The following is a 13891-nucleotide window of genomic DNA, read 5'->3' on the forward strand; positions in this document are numbered from 1 at the left end:
ATGGGCATGTTAGGTTGTTTCAACCACAAAAATTGCAGAGTTACGGGACTTTGTTTCTTGTTCACATACTATGTACATACAGTTTGCATATGCAGTCTTATGCGCACCTAATCTTCCGAACCCTTGCACACAATTTAATGAAACTTCACACAAGTGATCAGTATCAACCCTAGTTGTGCATGGTGCATGTTACGTTCTTTTAGATAAATATTCTGCATAGTTATGGGACTTTGTTTTTTGTTACTATACTGTATACATATACAGTCTATATACATACAGTCCACATAATTATGCAATCTTGTGTGCGTCAAATTGCAATGTACTGTGTCAGTGCATGTGGGGGGTACATTCATCACCTTTAGTGATAGCTCTAGTTCTTTCTAATATGAAATGTTGCCAAATAGTGCATATTCCTCTTTAATGGCTAAGAATATTTTCATAAAACTGGTATCAATTTTTAACCTTATAAAGATGATGATAAGAGTGCACAATGCAGGTCACTAGGTTCAAGATCAAGTTCGTCACATTTAGAGGTCAAATAGCTTAACTTTATATCTGCTCCATATTGTATAAACCACATGAAAATTTTCATAAAACTGATACCAGTTGTCTACCAGATGACATACAGAGTGCACAACCCTGGTCATTAGGCCCAAGGTCAAGGTCATATTTAGAGGTCAAAGGTTAAATAGTTAAATTTTAATGTCCACTTCATATCTACTAAACCACTACAATGAATTTCATAAAATTAGTACTAGTTGGTAACCTCATCCAGGTGACATGCAGATTGCACAACCCACATCATTAGTTCAAAGGTTAAGGTCACACTTAGCAGTCAAATCCAATAGTTTAAATTTACGTTTACTGAATATCTGGAAGGATTTTGATAAAACTGGCATCAGTTGTTAACCGCATCAAGATGACTTGCAGTGTACAATCCATGTCACTAGGACCGAGGTCAAGGTCAAACTTGAAGATCAAAGGTCTTGATCACAACAGTTTACTTACCCTGTATCAAAGCGGCATCTGGGTGTATCGATCACCTTTAGTGATAGCTCTAGTTCATACTTTTCAACACAAAATATCACCTGACTATGAACTCTGGCTTTAACTCTTGTTCTCACTATAGATTTACTTTACTTACAATGCTTGGGAATATTTGTTGAGTTAAAAAAAACAACAGTAAAACCAAGTGCTCAGAATTCATTCAACGCATCAGTGTAATTTGTGCAAATTGCAGATTTTAAACTGCAAAATTAAACATATTGACACTTTATTGGTTTAATAACTGACAGGTGTGATCATTATTTTGTATTTTTAATATGTTTCTGTAAGGAAGGAATGTCTGTTGTAGACATACCTGGCAGTATAACTCTGGTGAAATTAAACTGCATTGTATTTTATTGCTTAATCTAACCCCTATCAAAAATTGTATTGCAACAGATTGCATTATTAAAATTTTGATTCTATTGTCTGTTTTGATTTGTTAGTGATCAGATTAAATTTTCTTTTCATATGTTGTCTTGTAGACACTAAAACACCAAATAACTGGTACTCAAAACTGTGAAAAGTTATTTTGCTTCAGAAATATAAAAGTTTCATGGGATTTAGATTTCAAAATATTAACAACAGTCGACATTAATCGTGAAGTCATCTTAGTAATGTAAAGTGTAACAGTCCAACTATAATTATGCAGTTTCTGCCACCAATATTTGGACAACAAAATTATTGTATTTGCATAATTATGATTATTTGAATTATTAAACTTGATATTAATATTTAAATGTTAATTTCAATATTCATTCCCATCCTTCCCTTTTTTCCTTTTTTAAAGAGAAAAATGGTTGTGTGATGACAAAGAAAATTGATAGAACTGCATGTGGTGTACCTGGTAGTGACCCTGAAACAACAGAATTTACTATAACACTAACTAAGACTGGCTGTACAAATAGCAAAAAGAACAAGGAGACTACAAAGACAGGACTTTGTAAAACTGGAGGTGAGTATAACTGTGTTTTAACTATTACCCTGTTAAATTCATAAATTTGATTGGTCCAGCATTCAATTTGGGCAGTACCACTTGTTTTTCAAAGGGGTGTTCACTGACAATTTACTGACTGAATAGTGAACAGTGCAGACCATGATCAGCCTGCACATCCAATCACTTGCCACCAGCAGGTTATAAGTTAATACGAGGGGCGTTCAATAAATACCCAGAAAAGTGCTCTCAATTCTTCATGTATCATCAAAAATAAATGAAAATGCTATAAAATGTAGACTAGGGAATACAGAGTTGATTTGTCAAAATTAGATTGTCATTGGATAAATAATAAATTAATGCGAGTCCCCATGGCAATGTCATGTGACGTCATCCGGCCCAATTTTGTCTCTTTTTTATCCCCCGACGAAAGTCGGAGGGATATAGTTTTGGAGTTGTCCGTCCGTCTTTCCATCCGTCCGTCCGTCCGTCCGTCCGGAGCCATATCTAGGAAATGGTTGGGAATATTTATTTAAAACTTCATATACATGTTCACCACAATGAGTTCTTGTGGCCCGTCAAGTTTCAGTCAGATTGCCCAAGTAACACCAGAGTTATGGCCCTTAGAAGTTTCTAGTGTTAACTATATGGGTACTTAAATATGGCAATTTCTGCATCAAACTTTTGATATATTTGACCTAGAACTATGAAACTTAAACAGAATTTAGATCACCATAATGTGGTTGTGTACACACAATTTCATTTGGATTTATTTGTAAATTAAGAGTTATTGCCCTTTAATTGTATAAAAATCCACATATTTGTACATAACAAACTTACCATTTTGTAGAATTTCATTAAATTTCTTTCATTCTTTCCATGAACATTTATTGTAAAACATGTGAAGTTGTGTACCCACACCTGGTCACCCCCTTACCTTGATCACACACCTCCCCCCTATCCCCCGACACCCCCCCCCCCCCCCCAAAAAAAAAAAAAATCATTCCTTATTTTAGATTTTTTTCAAACAAACTTCATGTACATGTTCACCACTATGAGGTTATGGGGCCCATCAAGTTTCAGACAGATTGCCCAAGTAACACCAGAGTTATGGCCCTTAGAAGTTTCTAGTGTTAACTATATAGGGTACTATAGATCTATAGATATGCCAATTTCTGCATCATAACTTTTTTTATATTTGACCTAGAACTATGAAACTTTACAGAATTTAGAGCACTATAATGTGGTTGTGCACAGACAATTTTGTAAGGATTTCTTTTTGTAAATTCAGAGTTATTGCCCTTTAATTGTCTAAAAATCCACATATTTTTACATAACAAACTTACCATTTGGCAGAATTTCATTAAATTTCTTTCATTCTTTTCTGTGAACATTTATTATAAACATGTGAAGTTGCGCACCCACACCTGGTCACCCACTTGCATTTGTCACACCCCTCCCCCTCCTAACCCCTCCCCCCCCTTCCCAAAAAAATTTTTTTTTTCATTTCTTATTTTAGTTTTTTTCAAACCTTCCAAGTTGTACCATTCCCCCACCTCACTTCTCCACCAGTCATGCCACCACTGATCATGCATCCACTGCCCCCCCCCCCCCACTCCAACTTCACCCTTTTACCTTTTTTTTTCATTTTAATTTTCAATCAATATTTATATCAGCATGTGAAATTTTGTTTCCTCTCCATTCCCCTGCCACCCCACCCCTAAAAAAATAAATATATACATATATCTCAGGGCTCCGGAAATTTTGATAACTCAATCGGTCCGAAACGAAAATCCTGACATCGGCTCTACCCCACCCACCGCATTCCCTATATTACATATTTTGTAAAACGTGATAGAGTAAAGAAATAAGCATGTCATGCATTAAAACTGAGTTACGGTCACCGCGAGTTACCATACAATGAAGAACAGTTATTCAGTGTTATGTGTGATCGTTACTTTGTTTAAATTTCGAAGTTTTTCCTGCAAGGATAAAATTACCGGCATTGACACTGTGTACGTAACTAGTCTAAAAGCTAACGCACGTGACTTTGGTACCGTAATCACGGCAGATACTTTGTGATGTTTCCTCATTCTTTGACGGAATTCTATAAAATACAATGTGTCAAAGTGAATTACACGACACATATTCTCTGCTAAACAGCCTCAGTATTTTAAGAATACTAATGTGTACGTTATGTGAACGCTGAGATCGAATTTCCTGCATTTATAGTACCAAAAGGTCACGTGGGTTGGCCACAGATGATTTCATTTCACTTACATTGTACTTTTTTATAAAGTTATATGTTCTGTTCTGATGTAAACAAAATTTCATTTTGAAACGTTTTTTAAAAGACCAATTTAATAAACAGCGCCACTCCGGTTTTCTTTATCATTCATGTTTGCCAGTCCATCTTTTTTTTTTCTTTTTCTTGTTTGTACAGTCTGGTTTCAATGACGATTTTCTGCACTTTTTTCAACTGGAGCCCCAACAAATGAATCATGTAATTATAAAAAACATTTTTATCGGTTTTCCGTGTGATGTCTCTTTAAATCAAAGACCTATAATGTACATGATTAAATGCAGTGACCATTTGTTTTTTACCCGTGATCAAACATAACCTTTTGAAAAAAAAAACATTCCTCGGATTCTAAATAAAAGAAGTGGATCCCCGTCGAAATGATTTAGATCCAGTCAGAAACATTTGGAAACCAGTCAAAAATGTTTAATACATTGCAGTCGGCTGTCTGCAAACATTAAAGGATGTGCCGCGCGAGCGCTGATTGCATCACGTGCTAATTACGGACTGATTATCAAAGTGACAATCAGACCGATTGACACGTTTATTGATTATCTGAGGGTGCGACCAACAGTTTCCTGCTTGGCAGGTGATCGTGTATTGAGATATCAGACTGAAATTTAAACTTTTCTCCATTTTTACGGGACCGATTTTTTTCGTTTTTTCACTTTACGAATCGGTCTGAAAAGTCAAAAATAGGTCCAAAACCGACAAACCGGCAAATTTCCGAAGCCCTGATATATCTTTATATACATATATATATTTCCATTCCTTTTTTTTTTAAATGTTCAAACCTTCAATATGTTAAGTTGTGACTGCACAAACATTGCCCTCAGCCATGTTCAAGATATCTTACCTGTGTTCTCTTAAGGACATCTGATCTTTTAAGTTCAATTGTACATGTAAAACAGCAACACCTGGTGCCAAACCACTCAAAGACAATATTTCATTCCAGTTAAACTTCAAGCTCACATTTCAATTAACTGCATTTAATTTTAAAAGCTAGGCTTATTACAGTAAGCATATCCCATTCAAAATAAATTCTTTAGTCAGGATCAAAGTATCATACATTTATTATGTACTCTTTTAATTAAACATTTGTTTTCTGTTAAATTGATTTTGACTAATGAAATTATTTGCTTCTTATTAACATCCTTAACTTTTTGCCGGATATATCTTTTTGCCATTCCTCACCACAAACCCTTGGCGGGGGATACCAATTCATCGAATTTGCTTGTTTATTTTACATGTGCTAAAACATTACTTGACACTTACCTATTTTTCAAGCTACCTTTTCTTAAATTGGGTGAATATTGATATGAAAAATTAGCGTTACGCCAGTAACGTCAAATAATAAATGTGACATCATTAAAATATTTGGCAGGCATATTGAGTTGGTCGTCGCTTGAAAATCAGTGTTGAACGGAGATGTGAGATAACATTTTGTGTTCTGAATCGAAAATCAAGGAAAGAGACAAATGCTATGTTGAAAAAGGTTTAAGGGACAATGCCCTGAAGAAAACAAAATTTTATTAGTGGGACGTGACGTTTAAAAGTGGTCAGGAGAATATTGCTGACGACTTGAGTTACAGACATGAAAAATAAAGCTCAGTCACATTTCATAAATTAAAGAGCTCCTTGATAGGGCATCAGTTCAGTGTCCAATTTCTTCAATACGACAGGAACATCATTTATTTATTTATTCTTAGAAAGGTGTAAAAATGCATTTAATGCTGATAAACATTGAATCAAAGGTAATCACGAGTTGTATTGATTAACTGAGTGTGATATGACAGAATCATAATGACGTTGGGCCGCTTTTGAGGTGATGACGTTGCCTAGGAGACGACAAATAAATATTGTGCATGTTCCGAAATCTGTAATTTAGGTATTTGCATTCAGTATGTTCATATCCGTCATATTTTCAAATTTTAGCAAAATGAGACCAGAAATAAAGAAATGAGAGCACTTTTCCGGGTATTTATTGAACACCCCTCGTATTCAAAGGTCAAAGGCATATAAAGTGTTTTCCTGAAGTAGTCAAATTATTCTTGAAATGTTAAAAGGTCAAATTGTTCTTGTTTTTTTAAGCGGTTATGTGTCTATGATAATGACTGGTCAAGATATGAGCGTGTGCAATGATGTAGGATGGGCCTCCCCCCCCACCACCACCACACATCCAATGTTCAGTCTGACCAAGGAGCTTGAAATCTCTCCTTTGTTTTTTTTTTAGTTAAAAACTTCAAATTAGCAGAAATGAAAAAATTACAATTTATGAGATGATAATTATGTTTTTTTTTAATGGAATGAAGTGAAAATTTGGATAAAACTGAAAAAGTCAAAGGAGGGATTTTGTCCATCTTGCTCAGATTGTGCAGGGGGTGGGGGAGAGGGGGGTGTTTATCTGCAATCCATTGAGTAAATTGCATATCTGGTTAGCATAGTAGATAACTATCAAAATGTTGTGTGTTGATACCCAAAAGAAGTGAAAATTCTCCATGAAGTTTTGACTGAAAAATATGTATGAATTCATGCATTTTCTGCCTTTGATTTATGTGCGCATTCTTGGACACGTCTGAAACATGTTAGCCCTGCCAGAGAATCCAGAAACACTTGTAATGTTAACGGACCATTGTTAACATTGAAGAAATACTGTTAGAAAAGTAGCATAAAACCAGATAAACAAACAAAGAGTTTGATGTTAAGTTTTCTGAAAAAGTATCTTGCTTTTGCAGCTTAAGTGTTTGATACAGTGTTGTTATATTTTCTGGACCTTTGAGATCATGGAGAATATTCATTTTGACTTTAACAGAATTTCACTTCAGCTAGTGATAAGGGACGTGAGGGTGTTGCACTCTCTATCTATTACCTCTCATGAACAGACTCAATCAAATTGAGCCTGCTGTTACGTTGTTTGTATGCATTCTATGCTTCCAAGGATGTTTTCACAGATTTTATTATAAAAGAAGTGATGGTCTGTGATTTAGACTTGTCAAGTTTTCCTGAAAAAACCTTGATAGGTTAAATGTTTTTCAAATAGTTTATGCCTGTGAATTTAACAGATCAAATGCTTCTAATAAATGATGATTTAGGCATTCTTTGCAGTATAATGTGATATTGACTCTACTTGAAAGTCAGTATTCCAATGAGACTTACTGCATTCTATTTTATATCTTTTATGAACTGTTAAAGGCCAATAATAAATCAATTCTAAGTCAGAAATCAGAACTCATAATGCAAAATTTCAATCTGCTATTGCTATCTTGATCATGTACCGATTCAGATGAAATGTTCCTAAAAGTTTTCTAATGTTTAATTGAATATTCTTCTTTGATGTAGATGAACACTAGGCCATGATATATATGTTACTTAACAAATAATCAAGGCCTTTGAGTGGTTTATCATCTGATTTACAACGGTTCGAGTTCAGATGTGTAGGAATTGAACCTTGAGGGCTTACGCCCTCATGGTTAAATACTGAAGCATCTGAACGATGAACCATGGTAGATTAGACGATAAATCACAAGAAGGCCTTGATTGTTTTCATTCTGACATGCTCATTGACATAGATCTTCTATTTTAATAAATATTATGCTGGACTTCATTTACCCGAGGAGTAATGTATCGGACGTCATGCGGCAATTTGACGTCATAATGCTCTCTTACCAGTCCGCGCGTCAACCGTTGTTTATCGCAGAATATACTTGTTTATCGCAGAATATACAGAGCTTGATTTCCTTCTTTGTTTAACAGGAAATCAAACCGAGTCATGTTAGAATCTAGTTTTAAACGTATCTAGAGATTTTGTTGTAAATAGTTTTAAATGTTAACATTGCAAGCACAATTAATTTTTAGCTCACCTGAGCACAAAGTGCTCAAAGGTGAGCTTTAGTGATCACCCTGTGTCCGGCGTCCGTCGTCATCCGTCGTCCGTCCGTCCGTCGTCAACAATTTGACTGTTAACACTCTAGAGGTCACATTTTTGACCCAATCTTAATGAAACTTGGTCAGAATGTTACCCTCAATAAAATCTTGGACGAGTTCGATATTGGGTCATCTGGGATCAAAAACTAGGTCATCAGGTCAAATCAAAGGAAAAGCTTGTTAACACTCTAGAGGTCACATTTTTGGCCCAATCTTAATGAAACTTGGTCAGAATGTTACCATCAATAAAATCTTGGATGAGTTCGATATTAAGTCATCTGGGGTCAAAAACTAGGTCATCAGGTCAAATCAAAGGAAAAGCTTGTTAACACTCTAGAGGTCACAATTTTGGCCCAATCTTAATGAAACTTGGTCAGGATGTTACCCTCAATAAAATCTTGGACGAGTTCGATATTGGGTCATCTGGGGTCAAAAACTAGGTCACCAGGTCAAATCAAAGAAAAAGCTTGTTAACACTCTAGAGGTCACATTTTGGCCAATCTTAATGAAACTTGGTCAGAATGTTACCCTTATAAAATCTTGGACGATTTCGATATTTGGTTATCTGGGATCATAAACTAGGTCACCAGGTCAAATCAAAGGAAAAGCTTGTTAACACTGTTGAAGCGCATTTATGACTGTATCTTCATGAAACTTGGTCAGATTGTTAATATTGATGATCTTAAGGTCAGTTTGAATTGGGTCATGTAGGCTAAAAAACTAGGTCACCAAGCCAAATCAAATGAAAAGCTAGTTTACACTAGAGGCCACATTTATGACCATACCTTAATGAAACTTGGTCAAATCTTGATGATCTATAGCTCAAGTTCAAATCTGGGTTAGGTGGGGTCAAAAATAGGTCACTAGGTCATATCAAAGGAAAAGCTTGTTAACACTCTAGAGGCCACATTTATGGACTATTATCTTCATGAAACTTAGTCAGAATGTTAAACTTGATGATCTTTAGGGCAATTTTGAATCTGGGTCATGTCGGGTCAAAACTAGGTCACGGGTCAAATCAAAGGAAAAGCTAATTAACACTGTAGAGGCCACGTTTATGACCATATCTTAATGAAACTTGGTCAGAATGTTAATCTTGATAATCTTTAGGTCAAGTTTAAATCTGGGTCAGATGAGTCAAAAACTAGGTCACTAGGTCATATCAAAGGAAAAGCTTGTTAACACTCTAGAGGCCACATTTTGACTATACCTTCATGAAACTTAGTCAGAATGTTAAACTTGATGGTCTTTAGGTCAAGTTCGAATCTGGGTCATGTCGGGTCAAAAACTAGGTCACGGGGGTCCAAATAAAAGGAATAGTTAGTTAACACTTTAGAGGCCACATTTATGACCATATCTTAATGAAACTTGGTCAGAATGTTAATCTTGATGATCTATAGGTCAAGTTTAAATCTGGGTCAGGTGTGTTAAAAAACTAGGTCACTAGGTCAAATCAAAGGAAAAGCTTGTTAAGACTCTAGAGGCCAGATTTATGACTGTATCTTCATGAAACTTAATCAGAATGTTAATCTTGATGATCTTTAGGTCAAGTTCGAATCTGGGTCATGTGGGGGCAAAAACTAGGTCACCGGGTCAAATCAAAGGAAAAGCTAGTTAACACTTTAGAGGCTACATTTATGACCATATCTTAATGAAACTTGGTCAGAATGTTGATCTTGATGATCTTTAGGTCAATAGGTCAGGTGAGCGATACAGGGCCTTCATGGCCCTCTTGTTTTCATCAACATCTCCAGTGAGCAAAAGAATTGACTCATGATTTTAGAAAAACGTCTTTTTGATGTAATGACCAGTAAATAAAGTTGTTATAACACCAATAATGTGCAGCAGATTACAGATCCTACTGCTGAAATTGTACACAATGTATTATCTTAGTCAAAGTGGGAAAACTTTTTCCTCAGACCATTTTACTGCATACTCATCATCATCATTTTCATTAATTGCCTCACTCCATTAGGAGTATACTTTCAAATTTAATAAAACTATTGTAGATATATGCAGGGTAATATTTTCTTATGTTTAGAACAATATATTTAATAATAATACATCCATTTTTATTGAAAACGTTTTAAATATTTTCTTCCAGTCAAACCTAAAGGTGGTAAAGGAGGTAAAAGGGGTAAAGGCGGCAAAGGAGGCAAGGGAGGCAAGAGGAAAGGTAACCGCAGAGAGAAAAAGACACAGAATCAGTAGGAGTGGCATGGTAGAACAAAGTGCAAGCCTCAGTGTGATGCTGATTTAGTTCCTTTGCAAACATTTTTATAACAGAGATGTGTCAGGTTTTAACATATTTTAAAAAAAAATCCTTATAATTTTAAGAAAATGAAAACTTTGATTTAAAAACAAATAGTTTTTTTTTAAAAATAACATTCTTTTTTCTTTCTTTCTTTTTTTTCTTTTTTGATTAGTGAGCAAAAAATGACCATCTCTGTTATTGATGGAAAGTGCAGTTTTACCCCCAAAAGCGTGTTTTATTAATCAAACTTAGTGACATTTTAACAGCATGTGATAAACAATGGTTAAAAGATGTAACATTTTAATAATACCTGCATTGTGCCAAGTTATTATTTGCTTTTCTTAACTGTTCTCTTCTAGTAAAAACACCCCATAGATAGTTTGTTTGAATTCAAAATAAATAGTCCACATCATTATAAGTAAAGTATATCTACAGTGTGGTTAAAGCGACAGTTCAAAGTGTACTGATATTTCATGCTGAAAAAATGAAATATTATAAACTTAACATGTTTATGTAACTATTGCACAGGTCAGATGTTTTAGGGGAATTGGTCGTTTACTTGTAAAAGTATGGTCCTAGCATGTGTGAACTCTGACCTCTGTGTATTACCATTTTTGATTTGGAAGCGCTAGAAAGTTTAGAAACATCATGGTGATCCCATAGTGATTCGAGTTAATGCGTACCTAAATGATTTAGCATATTCCATGCAAATGCTTGTATCATATACAGTGGATTGCTAATGTTTTTAAAAATTCATTTACACTATGAACTGTCGGTTTAATGGAGCAAGGAAGGAGAACAAAAAAATATTTGGCTTATTAATTCCAAAAGGGGTATTAGCCCTAGAAGAGATCTAGTATATGATAATTTAAGAAGTTTAACAATTTTAAAAACGGGCTTAGCATGGCCTTTGTCAGATTTTTTTCATTTGTTGTTCCATGTATTAACTATTGTATGCCGTAATCATGTATTTTATATTGTTAGAAGTTTTGTAATATCGTCATCTTAACATTTAAATTTCATCTTTTCATTACAAAAATGTATTACATTGTTAATATAAATATATAAATACTGAAGTTTTTTTACAAGCAGCAAATTTTTCTCAAGTATTTTTTTTTTTTATTTATAGTTTTGATAAAAATCACACTTTCAGAAGATTATGCTAATTTCATCATGCACAGTTACAGTTTTTTTTTCATTCATATAGCCATTCTTTTTGTCTTCTTGCACATATGTAATTATTCTATTCATTTGTAATAAAAAATAGATACTGAATTTTCTCTTGTTTTAGCAAATGAAGTAAAATAACCTGCATCAGGTGCATGCCCTTACAGAAGCAAGCCTCTGTGGCGTACATGCTGCGTATCTGCTGTGTATATGCCGCGAACACAGTAGTACGCCAGAGGAGTACATTTTACATACACCGCATTCCGCGTACATGCCGCGTACTATTTCGACGAGTACACAGCATGTACGCAGGAGGTCACTAGTACACTTCAAGTACGCAGCACAGACTCTGAAAATTTAAGGAGTACACTGCATGTACGCAGGAGGGACTTGTACAAGAAAATAGTACACTTCATGTACATCGCAGATACTTTGAAATTTGTGCAGTACATTTCATATACGCGGGAAAGACTTGTACAATTTCTGTTGGCATTTATACTTAGTAACTTTTATCTTAATAGCATAGAATAATTCAGATTACCGGTATTCTGAACAATGAAAATTTGCCAAACTATTTGCAATGTTCATTTGTGAAGCTTACATCTTAGTGATTTCTGAGCTGCACCTTGCATGCAGTGTAAAAATATATTCTTTTTCATTCTGAATTAATCCTGGAGCTTTCTAACTTACTTGGATAATTGAAAAGCCTTATTTGAACTTGGTTGCATTACATTTTGTAATACATGAAATAATTACCAAGATAATGCCTCAACAGTGCCCGAATGAGAAGAATTAATAGCTCTCACTGTTATTTGAATACTCTTAAGCAAAACACCATTCTGTCCTGTTTTATAAAGGCTTTAATGCTCATTATGTTAACTCATTAAGGCCTCACCAAATTAAAAAGTTGTTCATCGGATTTGCCGCTCGTATATTTTCAGAACGTTTTTGGCTAATTGCGCCGGCCCCATTGGAAAAAATCAATCCAAAATTTTTTTGTGCGCTACTTTTTACGGACGTAAAAGTGTATAAATGCTTATATAATTCCAGTCCTAGATTGTTCTCAGATGGATTTTAATCAAAATAAATACATACAACACACACATCATCTATAATAAATCATAACACTTATATTTAGTTGCATTAAAGTTGTTTCCCCTTGATGCAGTTACGCCATTTTCTTCAAAAGTTTACCAAATTACATGCTGCAAAAATTGATTTATTTCATTGAAAAGTGGATGAAGAAAAGCATACTAATTTATTTGATAACATCAATCTACATTATTTTGGTAAGGGTAAATACTTATTGATGCATGTCACTTATCTTTTTTCTGTTTTTTCTGTTCAAATGATCAGCATTTGCATACAAAAGTTGGTGGGGTAAGGAATTTACATTATCACAGCAGTTTCGCCACAAGAGTACACAGCATGTATGCAGCAGGAGTACACAGCATGTACGCCGCAGGACTAGGGCCAGGAGTACTCAGCATGTACGCCGCAGGAGTACACAGCATGTACGCCGCAGGGGTAGTACACCGCAGGCTCATTTGCATGTGAAAAGTGTATGTGCCGCGTACATGCTGCGTACTATTTCCCGCATACTAAATTCCTCCAGCGTACATCCTGTGTACTATGTAGTCCACAGCATGTACGCAGCAAGTAGTACACGGCAGAGCTCATTTGCATGTCAAAAGTGTACTACAAACGTACTATCGGTGTATGTGCGGTGTATATCCTGTGTACTATTTAAAGCCCTTGATTTCAGTACACATCATGTACGCATCATATACGCTGTATGTACACAGCAAGAGTACGCAGCAGGCCTTTTTCTTCTGTAAGGGTGGCTAAACCTTAAAAGAAGGACTGTGAACATAAATAGTTGGTTATCTGTCTGTCAATCTGTCTGTCTGTCCATTCAGGTTTCTGGTGTTGTATCTCTTACCAGTTTCAGGTTCATTTCAATGTTTGGCTACTACAGTACCAAATTCTGCAATATTTTCATTGGGAGAAAAGCCTGATTTCATCTGGGTTTTTTATATGCCCAAAGGGACGTATTACGTTATACCCCTTGGTGTCCATCTGTCCGTCCATCCGTTAGCAATTTTGTGTCTGCTCTGTAACTCTTGAACCTCTAGAAAGATTTCAAAGAAACTTGACACAAATGTTCACAACACAGAGGCGACATGCAGAGCGCATGTTTGGATGTCTTGCTTCAAGGTCAAGGTCACACTTAGGGGTCAAAGGTCATATCAGTTTGTTTTGTGTCCGC

General features: G+C 35.2%; 1 protein-coding gene across 1 annotated transcript in view; it reads left to right on the forward strand.

Annotated features, from left to right (window-relative positions):
• Positions 1–11730, forward strand: part of LOC123551645 (uncharacterized) — a 36269-nt gene extending 24539 nt beyond the window's left edge. Inside the window, exons 4-5 of the mRNA XM_053541125.1 lie at positions 1835–1999; positions 10306–11730. Coding sequence (XP_053397100.1) covers positions 1835–1999; positions 10306–10412 — 272 coding nt within the window. The 3' untranslated portion in view covers positions 10413–11730. The remainder of the gene's footprint in view (positions 1–1834; positions 2000–10305) is intronic.
• Positions 11731–13891: the final 2161 nt, after the last annotated feature.

The sequence above is a fragment of the Mercenaria mercenaria genome, chromosome 4 (assembly GCF_021730395.1).
Source record: "Mercenaria mercenaria strain notata chromosome 4, MADL_Memer_1, whole genome shotgun sequence".
Taxonomy (NCBI): domain Eukaryota; kingdom Metazoa; phylum Mollusca; class Bivalvia; order Venerida; family Veneridae; genus Mercenaria; species Mercenaria mercenaria.